The following is a 25,285-nucleotide window of genomic DNA, read 5'->3' as shown; positions in this document are numbered from 1 at the left end:
TTGTACTTAATCAAAATAAAAACATCATTGTGTCAAAAATTAGAACCAGTGAGGCCATAGGCATAATACACACTCACCGTTTATTCTGTATTGACTTATACACAATCATAAACACGCCAACCCAATATTAGAATGACTGGTATTATTATTGTTTAAAATATATAAGTATTACTGGTTACACCTTAGTTCTTACCTCCATTTTGCTTGTAAAGCATTTTCCAGTGTGATACGAGACCTTAAAACTAAGCATAATACGTATGCATAAACTGTTTGATAAAGACGCAAATCCACAGACCTGATTGGGGCATTGGTGTAATGACTACTACCAATCCCCTTACGAGTTGAAGACACTCCCCTACTACGTCACCCATGTGATTGCGGAGATATACGTAGATAAACTATGCTACTAGATGTGTGAGCCTCTGACGTGTAGGTGCATGGGCCAATCAGGATCCTGATTTTATGTCGAGCCTATTATGGCGGAAGTATACAAAACACGGTAACCAAGGTGATCGCCCAGCTGAAATAGGCTAAGACTGTTATATCATGTTCATAATAAATGGATATATGATGGCTCTGTGTATCATTATTCTAAAATTGATATTTGTCAAAATCTAAATATAGAATTAACGAAGTGAAGGGAGCCAAATAAAATAGTGAATAAGGAATCTGGGGCCAATAACAATGTGTGGTAGTGAAAATGAAATTATAATGTAAATACATATATCATAAAGTCTAAAAGTGAATGTGAGTAAATGGTGAATCCTAAGTGCGAACCGGCAAGTAATAAAAAGGGGGTGGGAATCAATAATAATATTATAAAAAATAAAAAGTAAATGTGAATAACCAGGTGATGAGATACATCTAGTTGGATAACATTATAAAGATAATAGTGGCTCTGAACTATAAAAGAGCAATATAGGAATGTATGTAAAACATAGGGACACATGCATACATATGTGTATACATATAGATAAACGTGTACACACATGCATACACATATAGAGACACACTCCACATAAATACACACAGACACATGTACGTGTATGTGGGTAAATTACATTGATGTCAATAAACCACCCTAAATATAGTGTTAAAATAATTAATATTAGATAAGGGGTGACCATTGTCTACAACTATAATAATTATTGCAAATATATGATGCTAAATAGAGTAAGTACAAATAAATGTTGTGCTAAACATTATAATAAGTGATTCTCATAAAAGGACATAACTACTAGTGTTTACAGAAAAGTCTATAATGAAAATATTAATGTGAACAAATGAGCAACACACCAAAAATTATATAAAATTATATAATAAGTGGTGCCTCAGGGAATAGCAATTCCACTAGGTCCATAGTGGGTCAAGTGTTTATTAATACCAAAAATCTAGAACCAGTACTACCTAGTCAATGGTAACATGGGCTGGTGTGAAGATCTACAGTCAAAATATGGCCAATTCAACCAATTACAACCGGGTGACAACCTAACCATAAGACTCTGGTTTACAAAGATTCTCTAACACAATAATACCAGGAAATACCCCCCCCCCCCCAAAAAAAAAACACAACATGATCCAAAGTGAACCGGGACAATAACCTAGGGAACCCCTAGTTTAAGTAAATCCTGCTGAATTTATAACCTTGTTGAGACCAACCGGTAACAGTGTATTAAATTTATAAATCCAGAAGGTTTCTCTCTGTCTAAGTCTGGTAAATCTATTAAAAAGACGACTGGGAGGGATACTTTCAAGTAAGGTAATCGTTATGTTAAAAGTTCCTGGTGTGTGTTCTTGACAAATGTGTCTAGGTACACTATGTTTTAGAGATTTAGCCTTAAAAGGACATTAAACCCAAAACATTTATTTCAAGATTCAGAAAGAGAATACAATTTTAAACAACTTTCTAGTTTACTTCTATTATCTAATTTGCTTAATTCTCTTGATATTCTTTCATGAAAAGCATATCTAGATAGGCTCAGTAGCTGCTGATTGGTGTCTGCACATAGATGCCTCGTGTGATTGGCTTACCAATATGCATTGCTATTTCTTCAACAAAGGATATCTAAAGAAAGAAGCAAATTAGATAATAGAACTAAATTAGAATGTTGTTTAAAATGGTATTTTCTATCTTAATCATAAAAGAAAATGTTTGGGTTTAATGTTCCTTTAATGTTTCTAAGGCGCTCACTCCATCGTACCCTAGCCTTCCTACAGGTTCTTCCAATATATTGGAGGCCACATTCACACGTTAGAATGTAGACTACATATGGAGTTTCACAGAATAATCTGTTCATAATGGGATACTGTAATACAGTGGTGTTCGATGTAATATTGGTTTTACCATGTGTGATATACTGTATCTATACATGTAGCAGCATTTTTTACCACATCTAAAGTTCCCTTTCCTTAAAGAACCAGCTTGGTTGTGTTCAACATGTCTCCTGTTTATATTTCCAACTTTATTTTTTTTCCTACTTGACATCACCACTTTGCTGGGTGCTAATCTCTGTTTGAGGGTAGGTGCTCGCCTATAGACTAATTTTGGTTCTACCAGTAGTATCTTTCTTTAATATAGACCATTTTTTTTTTAAGGACTTTATAGTTAGAATTAAATTGTGTTATAATGGTTGCCCATTCTGTATACTCTCACTATTGTTGTTATTTTTATTTTGAGAGTCACTCAAAAGTAGAGTTCTTAATTAGGTCTGAAGGGTAACCTTTTTCTAAAAATCGAGATGTAAGGGTAATCGACTGTTTTTCAACGGTGGTACAGTTACGTCTTATCCTACAGAATTGGCTGAAAGGAATGTTAACTTTCCAATTCATAAGGTGGTTACTACTAAAATGTAGGAAATTGTTGTAATCCACTTTTTTTAAAAATGCTGAAGTGCATATGTTCCCCTCTGGATCCCAGGTCAGGACAACGTCTAAAAACTCAATAGCTATTTCTTTTATATTAGAGGTGAAGCTTATACCCATATTGTTGGCATTTAGAGATGATGCAAAACCAGTGGCCTCCATAATAGTCCCCTCAAAAATGAAGTCATATATGTAACGGCCATAGAACACCAGATTGCCCCTCCATTCCGAATTGTAAATATACAATTCTTCAAATTGTCCCATAAAAAGATTTGCAAATCTGGTGCCCATGGCCGTTCCTTTCATTTGTAAATAATAATCGTCAAGAAATTGGAAATAATTATGCTTTAAAATATAGTCAATTAGAGTGATCAAATATTCTTTTTGTACATTGGGCATATAGATATCTTCATTCAAATAAGCTCTAGTTGTATGTATACCGATGTCATGTGCTATATTTCAATACAAGGCTCCCATATCACAAGACAACCACAAAACCTTGTTGTTGCGCTTGAAATGTGAGAGTTTGTGTAACAGATCTTTCGTATCTTTTATGTAAGATGGTAAATTACATACATATTTCTGAAGAAATATGTCGACATCTTCAGATAATTTGTCAGTTAGACTATTTATTCCTGCAATGATAGGTCTCCCTGGGGGTACCTTATCATCCTTATGTAATTTGGGCATGTGATAATAGTACAGTGTACTCGGATGATTGGGGGTGAGGTATCTTTTCTTTTTTAGTTAAAATACCCTCAGAAAATCCATAGTCCAGAATCTTACCCAAAGTTTTCAAAAAATCAGGGGTGGGGTCGTGCCTCAGTTTTCTATAATATTCGGTGTCCCAAAATATATGTTGGGCTTCTTTAATGTATTCCGAATAGTCCTGAAGAACAATCCCACCACCCTTATCAGCCTGACGAATAACCAAATTATGGTCATCCATCAGACTTCGCAAAGCTTTCGCCTCATTAGGCCAGATTCTCTTTTTTTCTGGAATATGGTTGGGGATTAATTCCCAATCTTCCAAGACAAGTTGTGACAAGATATGGGGACCAGGGAAGTGTGTATATAGTTATCAAATAGGTCATCCGCCAATTGGGTTGGTTCACAGTACATGACATTCTGAGATTCTCTCTTTGTGTATCTAATAATATAGGTGAGCCTTCAATGTTCCTATTTCTAAGGGTTTTTATTGCAAAATATCTTTGCAGTGATAGTTTGCATGTATATCTGTTAAGGTCTACAAATAGGTCAAACATATTGTGCGTGTTGGGTGGACAGTAAGAGAGACCCCAGCCTAGAATCCTTATTTCATCATTTGAAAGGGTATGTGAGGATAGATTGAAAATACCACTTTTTAGTTTTTGTAATTTCTTTTTTGTGGGTTTTCCCTCTACCTCACTTTCCCCGTTTGGGAAGGGTCTCTTTTTTTTATTGGATGTTTTTATTATTAAATTATATATTATTGCAAAGTATTACACCTCACCCACCTGGCTACTTCATAATGCCACTTGGGTCAGCTGGCAACATTCTCTGTTAAGATTATGGAGTGTGCATATATATGAGCCTACCTAGCTTTACTCTTCAACTTAAAAGTGAATAAAGCCAATTTCATAAGAATAAACAGGAAATTGTTCAAAATTCCATGTTCTTTCTGCATCATAAAAGTTAATATTTTAACTTTACTGGCGCTTTAAATTACAATTTGACATAAAAGAAAATCAGAAGTGCATAGCCCATGTAAAGTGTGCAAGGAAACGTCACTAGGTAATAAGCAACTGCACATTGCTGCTGGTCAGTCTATAATAAGCAACTTTGTGAAAACTTTAAAGAATTTCAGAAAACAAAGTGCAAACAATGGTTAATGTTTACCTAATGTACAGTCAGAAACAGCAGTTCTAAAAATGCTAAATCGTATTTATTTTTTAATCCTGGAATAAATCATTATCGACTAAAACATTAAAATGGGGTTCTTACGACATGAAATCAGATTCAACATTCAATATACTTAATTTTGTTAAAAATTTCACAAGCTTTCATTACATCCATTTATATAGGAATTTGACAATACATGCCGATTATAAATAACAATTTGTTTTCTAATCCTTTAAAATCCTTGTTTTCTAATCCTTTAAAAAACATTGTACGATTATATATATATATATATATATATATATATATATATATATATATATATATATATATATATATATATATATATATATATATATATATATATATATATACACACACACATACATACATACACACACACACACAGGGCTGCCATCAGGGGGTGAATAGAATGACTCTTGTCAGGGGCCCAGTGGGGGCCCAATGAGGCAAGCACAACTATTATTTAAAAAAAATATATATTTTTTTTTTTTACATTTTGGCAGCCACTAGAGGGCGCTGCAGCAGAGTGCTATTGAGCATGGGAAAATGTCATTACAAGGAGTAAAGAATTAGCATTTGAGAGGATTTCTGAGTGTGCCCTAAACCACTATGTGTACAGTGTGTGCCTGAGTCAGATGGCAGATCACTTAGTAAATATTTATTTGTGCAATTTTGGATTGTAACTTCAGTGTGGTAGTTGTATGGTGGGGTCAGGGGTCCATAAAAACAGTTTTTTTTTAGCAATATGCAGCAGTGTATTTTATGATTATTTGATAATGCTGTATAAATTCTATATTTAAAACTATGCAGAAATGTTTCCTCCTCGATACAAAAATGGTAGGTGCCCTTTTGGCAGATATGATTTTTTTTTAATTTATAAATATATTTTAAATTACATTCCAGTTTACTGCCCCTTTATGCAAGGACTTTCCAGATGCCAAGAGGCATTTTATCTAAGATTTTTACATTTGCATTAAATGTTATACTCTCAGGCTAAGATTGCTCAGTGTTTGAAATGAGACAGGTTAACTTACAACTGTTCAGTTTACACTGCAGCTGATTTAGTTTTTAAATACATACAAACAAGCCTAAATCCTGCATTTAACCAGATATAATGGTATGAGACTGAGTACCACAGCGTATGGTTCCACCAAGACCATATAAATTACAGCATTTTCAAAATCCATAAGTACAGATGACAGATTTAAAGTGGTGCTCTTGGTTGGCGAAAATGGGGAGGGGAAACCCCATACATATGTCAACCTTTGAAAAGTACTTTTCTGAATTCACAGAAGTATGTTTGTTTGCTCATTTACAAATATGATTCTTTAAAAAGTGATCTATTTTTTTTTAATCATGCATGTCACATGATAGGGGGTGGCAAGGTGCAGAGATTTTACCTTCTGTGGGTGTCTGTGTTTATGTCTTTGTTGGTGTCTCTATGAGTGTGTATGTATTTCTTTTCTGTGGGTCTCTCTGTGACGGTTTATGTGTCTGTCTTTGTGCATTTTCTGTGGATGTCTCTGTGAGGGTGAGGGTGTGTGTGTGTGTCTTTGTGTGTTTTCTGTGGGTGTCTGTGAATGTCTGTGGGTTTTCTGAGGGTGTATGTGCAAGTGTGTGTGTGTGTGTGTGTCCATTGTCTGTTCCTTTTTAGGACATATTGACCTTACTACCAAGTTCTGTGTTTGTGTGCTACTACCTTTACAACATTTCCAAGTTTGACTACACTTAAGAATAAAGTGCATATAAGTTTTAGTCACTTGGTCGAAAATTGGACATATCAAAGGGGGGGCTGATCATTGGTTAAATAAGGAGCCACAAAATTTCTAGTGGCGGACATTATATATATATATATACACATATACACACACACAGGGAAAGCAGAATTATTAGGCAAGTTGTATTTTTGAGGATTAATTTTATTATTGAACAACCATGTTCTCAATGAAGCCTAAAAACTCATTAATATCAAAGCTGAATAGTTTTGGAAGTAGTTTTTAGTTTGTTTTTAGTTATAGCTATTTTAGGGGGATATCTGTGTGTGCAGGTGACTATTACTGTGCATAATTATTAGGCAACTTAACAAAAAACAAATATATACCCATTTCAATTATTTATTTTTACCAGTGAAACCAATATAACATCTAAACATTCACAAATATACATTTCTGACATTCAAAAACAAAACAAAAACAAATCAGTGACCAATATAGCCACCTTTCTTTGCAAGGACACTCAAAAGCCTGCCATTCATGGATTCTGTCAGTGTTTTGATCTGTTCACCATCAACATTGCGTGCAGCAGCAACCACAGCCTCCCAGACACTTTTCAGAGAGGTGTACTGTTTTCCCTCCTTGTAAATCTCACATTTGATGATGGACCACAGGTTCTCAATGGGGTTCAGATCAGTTGAACAAGGAGACCATGTCATTAGATTTTCTTCTTTTATACCCTTTCTTGCCAGCCACGCTGTGGAGTACTTGGACACGTGTGATGGAGCATTGTCCTGCATGAAAATCATGTTTTTCTTGAAGGATGCAGACTTCTTCCTGTACCACTGCTTGAAGAAGGTGTCTTCCAGAAACTGGCAGTAGGACTGGGAGTTGAGCTTGACTCCATCCTCAACCCGAAAAGGCCCCACAAGCTCATCTTTGATGATACCAGCCCAAACCAGTGCTCCACCTCCACCTTGCTGGCATCTGAGTCGGACTGGAGCTCTCTGCCCTTTACCAATGCAGCCACGGGCCCATCCATCTGGCCCATCAAGACTCACTCTCATTTCATCAGTCCATAAAACCTTAGAAAAATCAGTCTTGAGATATTTCTTGGCCTAGTCTTGACGTTTCAGCTTGTGTGTCTTGTTCAGTGGTGGTCGTCTTTCAGCCTTTCTTACCTTGGCCATGTCTCTGAGTATTGCACACCTTGTGCTTTTGGGCACTCCAGTGATGTTGCAGCTCTGAAATATGGCCAAACTGGTGGCAAGTGGCATCTTGGCAGCTGCACGCTTGACTTTTCTCAGTTCATGGGCAGTTATTTTGCACCTTGGTTTTTCCACACGCTTCTTGCGACCCTGTTGACTATTTTGAATGAAACGCTTGATTGTTCGATGATCACGCTTCAGAAGCTTTGCAATTTTAAGAGTGCTGCATCCCTCTGCAAGATATCTCACTATTTTTGACTTTTCTGAGCCTGTCAAGTCCTTCTTTTGACCCATTTTGCCAAAGGAAAGGAAGTTGCCTAATAATTATGCACACCTGATATAGGGTGTTGATGTTATTAGACCACACCCCTTCTCATTACAGAGATGCACATCCCCTAATATGCTTAATTGGTAGTAGGCTTTCGAGCCTATACAGCTTGGAGTAAGACAACATGCATAAAGAGGATGATGTGGTCAAAATACTCATTTGCCTAATAATTCTGCACTCCCTGTATATCTCAGTCTTTTTGGGTATGAGTTTTTCAGCATGGCACATCTTGACTTGGCAAGATTTGCCCACTCTTCTTTGCAAAAACATTCCAAATCTGTCAGATTGTGAGGGCATCTCTTGTGCACAGCCCACTTAAGATCAACACACAGATTTTCAATTGGATTCAGGTCTGGGCTCTGACTGGGCCATTCCAAAACTTTAATCTTCTTCTGGTGAAGCCATTCCTTTGTTGATTTAGATGTATGCTTTGGGGTGTTGTCATGCTGAAAGATGAAGTTCCTCTTCGTGTTCAGCTTTCTAGCAGAAGCCTGAAGGTTTTGTGCCAATATTTTCTGGTATTTGGAACTGTTCATAATTCCCTCTACCTTGACTAAGACCGCAGTTCCCGCTGAAGAAAAACAGACCCAAAGCATGATGCTGCCACCAAAATGCTTCACTGTGGGTATGGTGTTCTTTTGGTTATATGCAGTGTTGTTTTTGCGCTGAACATATCTTTCAAAATGATGGCAAAAAAGTTTAATCTTAGTTTCATCAAACCAGAACACCTTTTGCGACATGTTTTTGGGAGACTTCAATTGTGTTTTGGTTATTTTCGTAAGCAAAGGCTTCCGTCTTGCCACTCTACCCCATATCCCAGACATATGAAGAATACGGGCGATTGCTGTCAAATGCGCCACACAGCCAGTACTTGCCAGATATTCTTGCAGCTCCTTTAATGGTGCTGTAGGCCTCTTGGCAGCCTCCAAGACCAGTTTTCTTCTGGTCTTTTCATCAATTTTGGAGGGACGTCCAGTTCTTGGTAATGTCACTGTGGCGGCATATTTTATCCACTTGATGATGACTGTCTTCACTGTGTTCCATGGTATATCTAATGCCTTAAATTCTTTTGTACCATTCTCCTGACTGATACCTTTTAACAATGAGATCCCTCTGATGCTTTGGAAGCTCTCTGCGAACCATGGCTTTTGCTGTAGGTTGCATCTAAGAAAATGTCAGGAAAGACCTACTAGAACAGCTGAACTTTATTTGGGGTTAATCAGAGGCATTTTACATGATGGCAGGTCATTTAACATGATTTTGAATGTGATTGCTCAATTCTAAACACAGCTACATCCCCAGTTATAAGAGGATGTGCACACTTATGAAACCATATTATTTTAGTTTTTTTATTTTTACTTCCCACCACCTAGAAGTTTCAGTATGTTTTTCAATCAAGTTGTACAGTTTATAGGTCACATTAAAGGTGTAAAAAGTTCTGAAATGATTTATCTTTGTCTCATTTTTTTTACATCACAGAAACCTGACATTTTAACAGGGGTCTGCAGACTTTTTATATCCACTCTAGGGCCGTCTTTAATATTGACTGAACCCTGGGCAAACATTTTCTTCCCCCCCCCCCCCCCATGCAATTTTGCTCTCCACCCCAACATCCCAAAAAACAACTAAATCAATTTATTTTATTTTTTATTTTTTAATTATTAGCCCAGCAGTGGATCATCCACTGCTGGGCTAATCATTAAAAAAAAATTGCAATATGGGAAACTGGACCTAAGCAGTACTAATAAGTAAATAAATATATAAATTCCTCCACTCTGGATTAATTAAATATGCTTTTGAATGTGATTCTGGTGTGAGGTTAGCTGGTTAAAGAGATTTAGGGCAGCCAACAGGAGCAAAGCAAGGTAAAGACTGAGGCGGAAGCATGGAGGTGCAGACAGATATAAGTTTACTGACTGGAACAGTAGAACTACTATGGGAAGCTGTAAAATCTGAAACAGAGAGAAATAAAAACAAACCTTACCTTAATGTGTGAAGTATCAGCATGACACTATACATCAGCCACAGCAGCACATGTCACTACTTTGCTAGGAACAAGTTCCCTCTCATCCTGCACTAGACAATGCTGCATGGGGGAGGGGCATGTGTACACTCACTTATTCTTCCCACTGACACCTTTCTACAAAGCACTGTTTTCCTAACACACTTCAGTTAGTTGATCTTAGAGCCACAACAGAAAGAGCAGGGCTAAGGGGACCAGCAGACTGGATGCTGTCTGCCCAAGGCTGCATGGATACAGACGAGTCACACAGCCTCAAGACTGAAGAGAGCAGTGTGTGCAGCTGCTCAGAACCTCACATGCCTGCCACTCCAGCTTTCTGCTGCATGCACCTATAGTGAGCCCTACCCAGAAGCAATCCCCACCACCAGAGCAGTTACCTGGTAACAGTAGTAACCCCAGCAGGACCTTTTCTGATTCAGTGGGATTGACTGCATGCCTAGTTAGGGCTTAGCATCCAGTGCTGCACAGTGCACATCTAAAACAGCACATGGCACTAGCTTGGAATGTCACATGACATCGGCACGGTTTCTCACAAATAAATATAAGCAGAGAACTTTTGACTGTGACAATATTAGGACTGACTGTGTGTGTGTCCCATGTCACATGACATCAGCATTCTGGCATTAACTAAAAAAAAAAAAAATGTTGCTGCCCCTTTTGCCCTGTGTTAAAGACGGCCCTGATCCAATATATATATATATATAGTGTACTATCAGCATTAGGAAACCTGTCACAATACTGTTTCACAATAGCATGACATGGAACTATAGTGACACCCTTAAATGGACGTAGAATCAATATATTTCTAATATGCCCATGTTTAAAAACATTTTTTCCTGAAAAAAAAAAAAAAAAAAAAAAAATGTATTCAGTGTTATAAAGATACCATTAATAAATAAAAGTTTAGTATTTAGGATTGTTTTTTTTACAAAATACAGTTATGGTAGGTTTGTTTCCCTGTAAGCCATGGAAAACTGGGCTTTTTTTTTTACATTTCAGTTAGAGGGAGGGGGCAGGTTAAGATTAGGACTTTGGGTAAGCAATGGGTACCAAGGTTAAAAAGGATTATTCTGCTCTTTCTTACTGATAACCGTATCATTCTTCCAGGACAAGACCATCCATATGTAAAATAAAAATATCACTATAGTTTACTAGTCAGGGGTTAAAACCTACTAGCCCAGAGGCAAAAAGTTAGTAGTGCACTCAAGGTTAAAGATGGGGGGGGGGAATTATATATATATATATATATATATATATATATATATATATATATATATATATATATAGTGTTATGGTAGAGAATACACACTCACTGGAATTTCAAATGAAACAGCAATTTATTGAAAAACTTTAACATTCCAGGACATATGTCCATTCCTCAGACAAAAAAAAATGTGAGTTTAGACACCCCCTACCATTTGATCATATATATATATATATATATATATATATATATATATATATATATATATACACACACACACACACGTATTCTTTTATGCGTTTGCATCCTTTTAAAAAAAACACCACAAAGAAAATCTCAAAGTAACAAACAATAAAAAATTCTGGATCTTTTCCAGATAAGCCCCGCCACTAATGCAAACAGTGCACGCGCCAAAAGTTAAGCCCCGCCACTTTTGTCAGCTGACGTATTACATTTTGCAATAAAAACTATGAAAATGAGTGAAACTATGAACTTTCTTACGCTTTCGACTGTCGTTCATGACAAGGAGACGGCAATACTTTTTTTGCAAACACACGGAGTGATCCATCAGCAACGTTTATGCAACAATGGGCACCAAATGACACTTTCCACTGTTTCCAATTTCACCCTCTTAAATAAAAAATAAAGACCTGTCCCAATTTCACCCTCTTAAATAAAAAACAAGTTTCAATGCAAAATAAAAGTACAAAGTTTCAATGCACCGATAAAAAAAAAAAGTACAAAGTTTCAATGCAGCGTCTTCAATAAAAAAATTAAACTACAATACAAAATAACAATATAAGTTACAGTTTAGTACAAGTTTAATTTAATTTCACAAGTACAAGTTTCAAGTACAAGTTTCATTTCACACTGTTCCTGTTCAATAAACAATAAATGTACAAGTTTAATATCTTTTTTTTTTTTTTTCATATTTGTTGCGGCGGGGCTTAACTTTTTGGCGGGGCTTATCTGGAAAAGATCCAAAATTCTTAAATATAATTTAAATATAATTTAATATTGTAAATATATTTGCCCTTCTTTATATCATTTAAAAAAAAGATAACATTTATATGTCTGATGCAGAGAAAAACACTTATAAATGCTTCTTGACAAAGCTCTGGGTGCAGCAGAAATATGTCACAGTATTTTGTTTAACCCAATAGACCTTATGCCACTGAAGTCTTAATTTGTATTTACAGAAGCATTAGGCAATTATTGCTGCTACTGTGATATCACTGATAGCTTTGCCATTTGCAGGTGATTTCTGCTAATTAGCACTTCCCTATCCTATTCCTAGTTACAGTGCATTGCATTTACAGTATTTCTCTGTGTTTCTTTTTTATTTCCGTTATCCATACATAGTTATAATAACATGCTGCATATTCACAACATGCACACTGCAGTTACTTTAGTAATTCATTTGGGAGGAAATGTAAGTGCAGGTGCATAGCAAACTCTATCATAGCAAGACATTCCTGGTAACTTACTTGCCATGGCTCTAGCTCCTTGCATTCTGAAACTACTTGGCAAAGCTTGGCAGACACTGCACTTACACACAGGAAGGAAGTCTTGAATTGCTCCACCCTGCCAACAAGGGATGATGGGAAATGTAGTTTTCATTATACATTTCTGTATTTATACTGTTTTCTCCCCCCCCCCCCCCCCCAGTTGTCCAGTTACACTATTTGAGGTTTGTTCATTAGATCACACTAAAGATTAGTAAACTCACATTATTAAATGAAAATAAAATCTCTTCCTCTGTATTCACACATAATGTTTACAATAGTTGCCAACATTTGGAAAAAAAATTCCAGGGACACTTTGTAGCTATCAATTACCTGCATGAAAATTTTTACCACATCCCCCTGCCCTAAAGTTCCGCCCACTTTTCCAAACCCACATAATTAGCATAATTTAGCTCTGCCTATTTATTATGGTGAAAAAAAGCTTAAAGGGACACAACCCAAATTTTTTCTTTTGTGATTCAGATAGAGCATGACATTTTAAGCAACTTTCTAATTTACTCCTATTATCAAATTGTTTTTATTCTCTTGGTATCTTTATTTGAAATGCAAGAATGTAAGTTTTTGGTGAACGACCTGGATTGTCCTTGCTGATTGGTGGATAAATTCATCCACCAATAAAAAAGTGCTGTCCAGAGTACTGAACCAAAAAAAAAAAAAAAAAAAAAAAAAAAGCTTAGATGCCTTCTTTTTCAAATAAAGATAGCAAGAGAACAAAGAAAAAATGATAATAGGAGTAAATTAGAAAGTTGCTTAAAATTACATGCTCTATCTGAATCACATAAGAAGAAAAAATTGGGTTCAGTGTCCCTTCAAAGAACCAATTTAAAGGGTTGCATGCCCTTATGCCTCACTCCTGTGCGGATTACGCAGACTCAAAATGGATAATTCAAACAAAAGTCACATTCTGTGGTTTTGCATTAATAAAGAAATTAGCAGTCTGACTTTAATATATATATACAATATTATATATATATATATATATATATATATATATATATATATATATATATATATATAATATTCCAAATGGATCCCACACTCACTATTGCCACACAACCTCCGGGGTGCACTTTAAATAAATAATATAGAAATGAAGCAAGAAAGGCACTCTCCGTGTTAATCACCAAACTTTACTTTAGGTGAACGTTTTCGGTGTTGCCACCGTCCTCAGACCTTGAGGTCTGAGGACGGTGGCAACACCGAAAACGTTCACCTAAAGTAAAGTTTGGTGATTAACACGGAGAGTGCCTTTCTTGCTTCATTTCTATATGTATATACAGGGAGTGCAGAATTATTAGGCAAGTTGTATTTTTGAGGATTAATTTTATTATTGAACAACAATTATGTTCTCAATGAACCCAAAAAACTCATTAATATCAAAGCTGAATAGTTTTGGAAGTAGTTTTTAGTTTGTTTTTAGTTATAGCTATTTTAGGGGGATATCTGTGTGTGCAGGTGACTATTACTGTGCATAATTATTAGGCAACTTAACAAAAAACAAATATATACCCATTTCAATTATTTATTTTTACCAGTGAAACCAATATAATATCTCAACATTCACAAATATACATTTCTGACATTCAAAAACAAAACAAAAACAAATCAGTGACCAATATAGCCACCTTTCTTTGCAAGGACACTCAAAAGCCTGCCATTCATGGATTCTGTCAGTGTTTTGATCTGTTCACCATCAACATTGCGTGCAGCAGCAACCACAGCCTCCCAGACACTGTTTAGAGAGGTGTACTGTTTTCCCTCCTTGTAAATCTCACATTTGATGATGGACCACAGGTTCTCAATGGGGTTCAGATCAGGTGAACAAGGAGGCCATGTCATTAGATTTTCTTCTTTTATACCCCTTCTTGCCAGCCACGCTGTGGAGTACTTGGATGCGTGTGATGGAGCATTGTCCTGCATGAAAATCATGTTTTTCTTGAAGGATGCAGACTTCTTCCTGTACCACTGCTTGAAGAAGGTGTCTTCCAGAAACTGGCAGTAGGACTGGGAGTTGAGCTTGACCCGAAAAGGCCCCACAAGATCATCTTTGATGATACCAGCCCAAACCAGTACTCCACCTCCACCTTGCTGGCGTCTGAGTCGGACTCGAGCTCTCTGCCCTTTACCAATCCAGCCACGGGCCCATACATCTGGCCCATCAAGACTCACTCTCATTTCATCAGTCCATAAAACCTTAGAAAAATCAGTCTTGAGATATTTCTTGGCCCAGTCTTGACGTTTCAGCTTGTGTGTCTTGTTCAGTGGTGGTCGTCTTTCAGCCTTTCTTACCTTGGCCATGTCTCTGAGTATTGCACACCTTGTGCTTTTGGGCACACCAGTGATGTTGAGCTCTGAAATATGGCCAAACTGGTGGCAAGTGGCATCTTGGCAGCTGCACGCTTGACTTTTCTCAGTTCATGGGCAGTTATTTTGCGCCTTGGTTTTTCCACACACTTCTTGCGACCCTGTTGACTATTTTGAATGAAATGCTTGATTGTTTGATGATCACGCTTCAGAAGCTTTGCAATTTTAAGAGTGCTGCATCCCTCTGCAAGATATCTCACTATTTTTGACTTTTCTGAGCCTGTCAAGTCCTTCTTTTGACCCATTTTGCCAAAGGAAAGGAAGTTGCCTAATAATTATGCACACCTGATATAGGGTGTTGATGTCATTAGACCACACCCCTTCTCATTACAGAGATGCACATCACCTAATATGCTTAATTGGTAGTAGGCTTTCGAGCCTATACAGCTTGGAGTAAGACAACATGCATAAAGAGGATGATGTGGTCAAAATACTAATTTGCCTAATAATTCTGCACTCCCTGTATATATATATATATATGTATATATATATATATATATATATGTATGTATATATATATATATATATATATATATATATATATATATCATGTTCATGTCCAAAACAGGTTGTGTAATAAAATTGTATATTTCAAAATATCAATTTTCTTACAATTGTCATGATTTGTGCGACAAATTAAAATTCCTAACCACTAAATGTGTATAGTGATTAAAAACAGGGAAATAAATGCAAAAATCATATATCCCAGGTCTCTGAATCAGAAGGAAATAGGAGTTTCCTACCTTGTTATTTATTTTGTCCACTCTTCCTGTAGTTTAACTTTTGTATTTATCTTCAGTCCCCAAAGAGAAACTGAAGTGCATGCCATATGCAGACTTAGAGGCACAACTGTAGTCTTATACTAAATCCCAGTTCCTTTAATACAGGTTAATTTAGTGTATGTAAAAGGCTTCCATAAGGCAACAGAATTAATTGTAATTAAAAACCAGCTTTCCACCACACTCCCCAGGATCCCAGTGCTTTATTATTATTTTATCCAAAAAAATAGGACATGATCGGCCTTCACTCACCCCTGTAAAGCTGAGACAGGCTCTGAGTGGAGGCAGGTATCTTCTGCTTTCTATTGTAAAGCACTGGGGAGTGGAATAGATGTGCTGCATTGCTTATATACAAGGTTTATTATTTAAAGGGACACTGAACCCAAATGGTTTCTTTCGTGATTCAGATAGAGCATGCAATTTTAAGCAACTTTCTAATTTACTTCTATTATCGAATTTTCTTCATTCTCTTGGTATCTTTATTTGAAAAGCAAGAATGTAAGTTCAGATGCCGACCCATTTTTGGTGAACAACCTGGGTTGTTATTGCTGATTGGTGGATAAATTCACCCACCAATAAACAAGTGCTGTCCATGCTTGGAAGGGAACGGGAAAAGAGATATGGAGAGGTGAATGCACTACATTGAGATGTCCCAATATAAGTTTCACTACAATGTTGTGCGTGTGAACAAGATGGGATCAGGTGCTGTACACCTAGAAATTCTAAATCAATTGTAGGTGTGACCCCACACCAAAAGTGTGTAACTATAAGCACTCAACATCTCTGGAATTGCCTTGAATTGGAGATGGTAGTATTAAGTAATTATTGAATACTTAGGCTGTGAAGATTCTCCTAACAGGGGAGACTGCAGTTAAAACTCAAAAGTTTATTGATATAATTTAAAATGGGACATATACATATATAAAAAGTGCTGTCTATGGCTGAACCAAAAATTGGCTGACTCCTTAGCTTAGATGCCTTCATTTTCAAATAAAGAGCAAGAGAACGAAGAAAAATTGATAATAGAAGTAAATTAGAAAGTTGCTAAAAATTGCATGCTCTATCTGAATCATGAAAGAAAAAATTGGGGTTCAGTGTCCCTTTAACTAAAATTAATTGCATTACTTTGTGGTGGGCCCTTATCTACACTAAACTAATCTTTATTATACAAGCAGGAACTTAAGGGACCTTATCTCTTTTTCTTTCAAAATATTTTTATTATCAATAGGCAAACAAATATAATTACAAATATAATTACCAACATATCAGTTCACGACAGTCCACTTACGTGGTCATGTAATTAAAATACAAAGGAAAACACTAATCATAGTCAATAGTTGGTTAAACGTCCGGAAGATTTCACCCCTCACTCGGGGTAAACACAAGTCACATTGCCTATTGAACAGTTTGTATATTTTTTTCAATTTACATAACAATTTTTAAACAGTTAAAAACTAAAGCACCCTATGGCTACTTGTGGGCCCTAGGGTGGGGCTTTAAAAATAAGAAAAGAATCAAAAACTTTAAACAACTCTTGCTATATATTGCTGTAAGTTACACTTTCAACTATAAGGATAATTAGTGAATTAGATAAAAGACATCATTAAACTTATGATAGGTGGTTCACACATCTCCCACTTCCTTTCAATGTTCCAAGACACTCTACCAGATGTTCCAGTCACCCCGTAGGTTCGCTTCCAACATATAAATGGTATTTTTAAAGGGGTAAAGATTTTTTTTAAAAGTCTCCATTTCACACTAAAACGGGTTACTCGTACATTAACGTCAAATAGAGTATCACATTGTTCTCGCAACAAGGATATCAACATAATTTGCTTAAGAAGCAAAATGGAGGGTGCCTCCCTATGAAGCCATTTGTGAAAGATGCATTTCCTGGCTAAGAGTATAGCGTTAACGAGAAGCTTTCTATCCTGTCTTGGAGTTGGCAACTGATCTAGGAATAATACCTGTATAGGCGTAAATGTAATGGAGGTGGTTGTGATTTTGGTGAGCCAGAAGGAGACCTGGTTCCAGTATCTACGAATCTTAGGGCAGTACCAGATGTAGTGCAAAAAATCGGGGTCTGGGTAGGAGCATTTTCCACTTACTCAGTCTACTGGGGGTAAGATAATCTTGATAAATAACCCGTGTCTGTGACTCCCTAAGGTCAGCCGCTAGAGTCGCAGACCAAGTGAGGGTGAGGCTATCTAGTATAGTTTTAGCAGAGGATATAGCGGACAGTCTCTTATTCCAGATGTTAAAGAGGTGTGATAGTATAGTAGGGGCTTTAACTTGTATCAGCTTGCTATAGATTGAGGATATGGCAAAATTATGTGTTTGAAATTGTGCGATAGTGCGAGCCAAAGGCAAGGTAACCTAGAACGTCCCACAATTCTGTAGAATGTGATTTATATAGTGTCGGACTTGAAAATAAGCAAATCTATTAGTGTATGGGGTCAGAAATTTCCTACACATGGCGTCGAAAGGTAGGATGGATTTGGTGGTATGATCTAAAAGTTTGTCTATATTGTCTATGCCCAGAGTTTTCCATGCCTGAAAAACAGGGTACATTACACCGGGTTGGAATCTAGGGTTCACTGTGATGGGCAAATACTTCATATGACTAGGGTCCCATGCCAGAGCTTTGGTCATGGCTTTCCAGCCTAGAAGCACATCTCGGAACATAGGGTGGTATTGTATGGTTGTTGGTAATTCAGATAAAGCGGCATGTGGCAGGAAAGCGGGAGACACCTGAGGTAGTGAGGCTTCCTCCAAGTGGGCACTGGAGAAGTGCTGTGTATTTAGTTTCCAATCTAATACAAGCTTCTCTAGAGAGGCCCAGTTATAATAGAGAAGGTTCGGTAAGCCTAGTCCCCCTTTCGAGTAGGGGAGATACAGCTTATGCATGCCTATGCGAGGTTTACCGCCCTTCCAAAGGAAGGTTTGGATTATGGTGTTTAAAAAAGCTATGTCTTTCAGTCAGTGCAGGAGGGGGAGCATTTGTAAAGGGTATAAAAGCTTGGGTAGGATCATCATTTTAATACTGTGAACTCTACCTATTAGAGAAAGCGGCAGATTTTGCCAAGTATTTAGATCTGCTTTGATTTGTTGTATCAGGGGAGACAGGTTTTGGGGATACCAGTGCTGTGGATTAGCTGAGATATGAATGCCTAGGTAGGTTAAGTAAGAGTTTAACAGGGCATATAGGGTATAGCCCTTTGGTGTTATCAGTTTTACAGTGTATCCACAAAATTTCAGATTTTGAGATATTGATTTTGTAACCCGAGAATTGTCCAAACGATCTGATTGTATCTAAAATAGTTGGGACATATATATGAGGGTCTGATAAGAAAAGCAGCATATTGTCCGCGTAAAGGGATATTTGGAGTTTATGGGAATTTAGCTGAATGCCAGGAAAAATGCTTCTTAGGTGGGTCGCTAGTGGTTCCAGTGCCAGGTTGAAGAGGAGTGGGGAGAAGGGGCAGCATGTTCCTCTGTGGAGGGGGACCGGGGGGAATAAAGGTTGTTAATCAGTAGGTACGCCACGGGGTTAGAGTAGACATTTTTAAGGAAAGGGGTAAAGCGGCCCGATATACCAAAATTTTCCATAGAGTGAAAAAGCTGGGTCCACTCCACTCTATCGAAGGCCTTCTCTGCATCCAAGGACAGCAGGAAGGCCTCCAGGAGAGCCTGAAGCGTTCCATCTTGCCTAGCCAACCAGGGGTGTGAGACCGCATGAAGAATTTTCCGGATGTTTGTTACCGAAGATCGGTTAGCAAAAAAGCCCATCTGATCTGGGTGTAAGATATGTGGGAGTAAAAGTTTAAATTGGCTAGCCAGAAGTTTGGTCAGTAACTTATAAAAAACATTTAATTATCCATTTTAAATGTTGGGTCTATACAATTCTAGGAGAGCGGGGTCCTTACCTACTTTGTGTATTACCGTAATGTTTGCTGCAGAAAAATTGGTGGAGGGGGTACTTTGATCCGTGAAGTAATGATCAAATAGAGTAGTCAGTACTGGGGAAATTTGATCTGACAAAAGCCTATAAAATTCAGTTGGTAGCCCATCAGGGCCAGGTGTTTTCCCGAGAGCAAGGGATTTAATTGTTTGGGTAACTTCTTCCTGGGATATCGGGGGGCGTTTAGATTGTCAATTTGGTCAGCTGTCAGTTTAGGGAGGGTAAGTTTATCCCAAAACATCTTTTGTGCATTTTCATGGGGTGGTTGTGACTGGACTGGTATAATTTGGTATAATAATCTGCAAATTCTGACACAATAGCAGACTTATTTGTTAGGCGACCTTGACTCATAATAACCGGGACCCCTCTATTTGCCTGCTTGATCTTGACCAGTGTGGCCAAATATCTTCCAGATCTATTACCATGTCTCAGGAAATATCCCTGATTTCTATTGTCTCTCCGTATTGTGTTCTGTAGTAAAAAGGTGTCTCTCTCTTTCCTCGCGGCAAAGTAGGAAGCTCTGTTATGAGAGTTAGGGCATTGACAATAGCGAGCCTGTTAGTCAGCTGTATATTATAGTGTTCCTCCCTACCATTGTGAAGACGTTTTTGTTTAGTCAGATATGCAATTATATCACCTCTAACGACTGCTTTGGTCACTTCTCAGAAAACAGTCGGGGTGGATAAATGTGTTCTATTATTGGCTACAAAGTCGTCCCATTGTCTCATTAAATACATGGTAAAATCAGAGGATTTTATAAGGTGATTTGGGAATCGGAACACTCGTTTGTTAGTGGACTGGGAGGATTGGAAAAGGGTCAAGGAAATATGGGCATGGTCCAAAATGGTGATGTTAGCAATTTTAGTGTTGATAACCAGTAGCTTCAGGGAGCCGGAGGTGAGAAAGAGATCAATTCAGGAAAATTAGTTATGTGTTTGAGAGGAACAAGTATAATCTCTGCCTGTGGGGTCACGTCTCCTCCATATATCCTGTACTCCTAATGAGCTATAAAGGGCATTAAACACTTTGACAGGAAATATCGTCATGTCTCTTTTGGTGTTAGCAGAAGAAGGGGCAGCTGGGTCTTGGAATCTATCTAAGGCCGGGTTTGGTGTTAAATTGAAATCTCCCGCAATAATAAGTTTAGTGTCCAAAAACTGAGCCAAAGAGACAGTCAGGGATCGCCAAAATGTGGGCGCTCTTTCATTGGGCCCAACGATATTACAAAGAGTGTACCAGTCATCTTGCCACTTCAACTTGACAATAAGGAACATTCTCTCGGGATCTATTATGTTGTCTCCTAACTGGTAGTCTAGGTCTTTACGTATGAGGATAGATAACCCTCCACTGGGACTGTTGTAGGGAGCACTAAGGACCTCTGAGATCCATTTGGCCTTTAGTTTGTCATGTTCTGGGGCATTCATGTGGGTTTTCTGTAGGAGCATAGGTGGTCTTGTGAGCCACTACTGTCTGATCTATAGCTAAGGGGGGAGGAGAGGAGTTTTAGAATAAAGTATAGTGCTCCATAGCCTGATAAGGTAGGAGCAGTATGTTACCCAGTACATAACTATAGAGGGAAACGGGGGGAGATGTGTACAGCGATGTCTTTCACTAGTGTTAGAGTCATAGCATAAAACAAATAACATCAATAAATACTTTAACCAAAGCAAAAAATATTCAAAAACATTGAACAGTGCAAAGTCATTTGTAAACAATACAATACAATACCAGGCCATTATGGAACCCTCCTGGAACTGCATAAAAAGTTCTCTAGCTGGGAATTAACAACCGGCCAAAAAAGTGATAGAAAAAGTCACTTGGCCAGTTCAGCTAGGGGAGCCCTTTCGGTTCGGAGAGGGATGGGCAGATGGATCATTTTCCTGGTCTAAGAAATCTTGGGCATCTGTAGGTGAGTAAAAAAATTTGAAACCTTGTGAGGTGCGGATTTTCAAACGGGCTGAAAACAGTAGAATAGCTTGGCACTTCTCTTTGTGAAGGGAGCTACACAGCGGAGCAAAATCTTTCTGTTTTTTCGCAACCTCTGAGGAGTAATCTTGGAAGATGTAAAGTCTCTTTTCATCATAGAGCAGCATTTCAGTTTTCCTATAGGCCTTAAGAAGTTGAATTTTGGATTGGAAATTCAGATATTTTATGATCACCCCACGAGGGGGGTTTCTTTTCCTGTCGTCGTTGATCTATCCTCTCCAATTCGTTGTGCTCTCTCCACCTTCAGCGGCACATATTCAGCAGGGATACCAAACAAATTGGGGAGGGAATGTTCAGCAAAATAGTGTAGCTCTGACAGGCGGACTGACTCAGGCAGTCCTACCCACCGGATATTGTTCCTGCGGGAGTGGTTTTCCAAGTCGTCAACTTTTTGGTGTAGATATTTGTTTTGTTGGATTCGTCTTCCAGGGTAGATATTCGCTGCTCTGCACCCGCTAGTCTGGAGTTAAACTGCTTGACCTCAGTCGTTTAAGTATCCATTCCTTTTTGAAGATTATCAAGTTTGGATAATAGTAGGGAATTAAGTTGTTGTTCCCCTGTGTGGGGTCCACTGTCTTCGTGGGCGGATGCAGATTTTGTGGGAGAGGCATATTGGGATGGGTCTGGGGGTTGTTTTGTTTTTTTCCTGCTGGGATTTGTTTCTGCTCAACATTTTTAGAGTGGCCAAAAATCTGTCCATATAGTCCAGTGCAGTAACAACAGTAAAGCCAATTTGTCTGCATTGGTCATGCAGGGATTCCCAGAGACCCTTACATAGTAATATGCAGGTAGTGCACTCAGTATGTTTGTGGTATAGAACCGCTCTGTGTGTGTTCAGAAAAAGTCTCTTAAAGTTTTGTTTTTAGATTCTGTTTGTGTTTTATTAAGATTCCCCTCTCTGTGTTTTGTTCTCTTAGTTACTCCTGTTGGCTTCGTAATCCCTTTTTATTAGGTTTCATTCCAGTCCCCAAGCTATGCTTATGAGTCACTGATCTTCCACTGTGGTGCTGTACTTGATACTTAACCCTTTCCAGGGATCAGCAAAAAGCCTGCTGCAGGTTAGTCCTTTACTGACGAATATATAGATGCCTTGGGAGCAAGAAGTGATACAGTGTGTGCCCATTCACAACAAGCAGCAGCCTAAGGAGTTTGGGCCGTTTCAGGAGAATATTGTTGCGTCACACAGGGGTTTTGGGTGTCGCAGCTCTAATTGAAAATGCTTGCCTAGAGCAGGCACGGGTGGAGCACTTACCCCACAGAGAAATCTCCTTGTGTCCGGTGGAGGCAGAAATGGTCAAGAAGGGCCCTGTCGGAGGCTGCAGGTGCCACGAGGGTAGGCAAGATGGCGACCGGCACTTTCGCTGCTGTCGTTCTGGTGGTGAGGTTAGAGTTGGTGGGCCTCACAAACTGCGGTATCTACACTGCTCGATACCTCCAGGCCACTAAAGAGAGCCAAGGAAGGGTTTGGGAGCTAGTGTGGCACGTAAAGTTAGTTTTAGTATAGAATTGTATACGGAGCTCTGCTAGAACACCGCTGCACTGTAGCTCCGCCCACCGGAAGTCCCTCTTGATTTATTTTAATGTTACCTTAAATTAGACTGTAGTTGTTCACACCTGTGGCATTTAGTGGAGTGTGTTGGAAGGGAATATGAATTACACCTACTCACCAGCACTATGCAGATGGATTATATCTGCAGCTATTTGCATACACATTTATACTTTTATTCAGCTAAGAGCTTGGATGAGTCTTTGCCTGAATCACACAGCATGGCATAACAATGCACAGCTCTGCTGTTTCTAGACAGTGAAGACAATTTTAAATAAAGTCATGTGTACAGGGAGTGCAGAATTATTAGGCAAATGAGTATTTTGACCACATCATCCTCTTTATGCATGTTGTCTTACTCCAAGCTGTATAGGCTCGAAAGCCTACTACCAATTAAGCATATTAGGTGATGTGCATCTCTGTAATGAGAAGGGGTGTGGTCTAATGACATCAACACCCTATATCAGGTGTGCATAATTATTAGGCAACTTCCTTTCCTTTGGCAAAATGGGTCAAAAGAAGGACTTGACAGGCTCAGAAAAGTCAAAAATAGTGAGATATCTTGCAGAGGGATGCAGCACTCTTAAAATTGGAAAAGCTTCTGAAGCGTGATCATCGAACAATCAAGCGTTTCATTCAAAATAGTCAACAGGGTCGCAAGAAGCGTGTGGAAAAACCAAGGCGCAAAATAACTGCCCATGAACTGAGAAAAGTCAAGCGTGCAGCTGCCAAGATGCCACTTGCCACCAGTTTGGCCATATTTCAGAGCTGCAACATCACTGGAGTGCCCAAAAGCACAAGGTGTGCAATACTCAGAGACATGGCCAAGGTAAGAAAGGCTGAAAGATGACCACCACTGAACAAGACACACAAGCTGAAACGTCAAGACTGGGCCAAGAAATATCTCAAGACTGATTTTTCTAAGGTTTTATGGACTGATGAAATGAGATTGAGTCTTGATGGGCCAGATGGATGGGCCCGTGGCTGGATTGGTAAAGGGCAGAGAGCTCGAGTCCGACTCAGACGCCAGCAAGGTGGAGGTGGAGTACTGGTTTGGGCTGGTATCATCAAAGATGAGCTTGTGGGGCCTTTTCGGGTTGAGGATGGAGTCAAGCTCAACTCCCAGTCCTACTGCCAGTTTCTGGAAGACACCTTCTTCAAGCAGTGGTACAGGAAGAAGTCTGCATCCTTCAAGAAAAACATGATTTTCATGCAGGACAATGCTCCATCACACGCATCCAAGTACTCCACAGCGTGGCTGGCAAGAAAGGGTATAAAAGAAGAAAATCTAATGACATAGCCTCCTTGTTCACCTGATCTGAACCCCATTGAGAACCTGTGGTCCATCATCAAATGTGAGATTTACAAGGAGGGAAAACAGTACACCTCTCTGAACAGTGTCTGGGAGGCTGTGGTTGCTGCTGCACGCAATGTTGATGGTGAACAGATCAAAACACTGACAGAATCCATGGATGGCAGGCTTTTGAGTGTCCTTGCAAAGAAAGGTGGCTATATTGGTCACTGATTTGTTTTTGTTTTGTTTTTGAATATCAGAAATGTATATTTGTGAATGTTGAGATGTTATATTGGTTTCACTGGTAAAACAAATAATTTTGGGATCATTGAGAACATGGTTGTTGTTCAATAATAAAATTAATCCTCAAAAATACAAATTGCCTAATAATTCTGCACTCCCTGTATTGTTATTTCTTTCCTAAGATATGGCGAGTCCACGGCTTGAGTAATTACTGTTGGGAATATTACTCCTGGCCAACAGGAGGAGGCAAAGAGGACCACAATCAAACTGCCAAGTATTACTCCCTTACCCACAACTCCCAGTCATTCTCTTTGCCTTCGGTGCATGGAGGAGGTGAAGTTTAGGTG

The 25,285-nt window shown here is 38.4% G+C and overlaps 1 protein-coding gene across 3 annotated transcripts in view; it reads right to left on the bottom strand.

The window, feature by feature from the left end:
• The window catches only part of NIT2 (nitrilase family member 2), a 183,925-nt gene that overhangs the window by 145,111 nt on the left and 13,529 nt on the right, over window positions 1–25,285 (bottom strand). For 2 of the 3 annotated variants that reach the window (XM_053706061.1, XM_053706060.1), the window contains exon 2: window positions 12,727–12,823. In XM_053706061.1, the coding sequence (XP_053562036.1) occupies window positions 12,727–12,751 (25 nt within the window). In that variant the 5' untranslated portion in view covers window positions 12,752–12,823. Of the gene's footprint in view, window positions 1–12,726; window positions 12,824–25,285 lie in introns of those variants that run through there. The other variant, XM_053706059.1, reaches the window with a different exon arrangement.

This window comes from Bombina bombina, chromosome 3 (genome assembly GCF_027579735.1).
Source record: "Bombina bombina isolate aBomBom1 chromosome 3, aBomBom1.pri, whole genome shotgun sequence".
NCBI classification, from domain to species: Eukaryota; Metazoa; Chordata; class Amphibia; order Anura; family Bombinatoridae; genus Bombina; species Bombina bombina.
The sequence above is the reverse complement of the archived record's forward strand: the minus strand, read 5'-3'. Positions and strand labels throughout refer to the sequence as shown.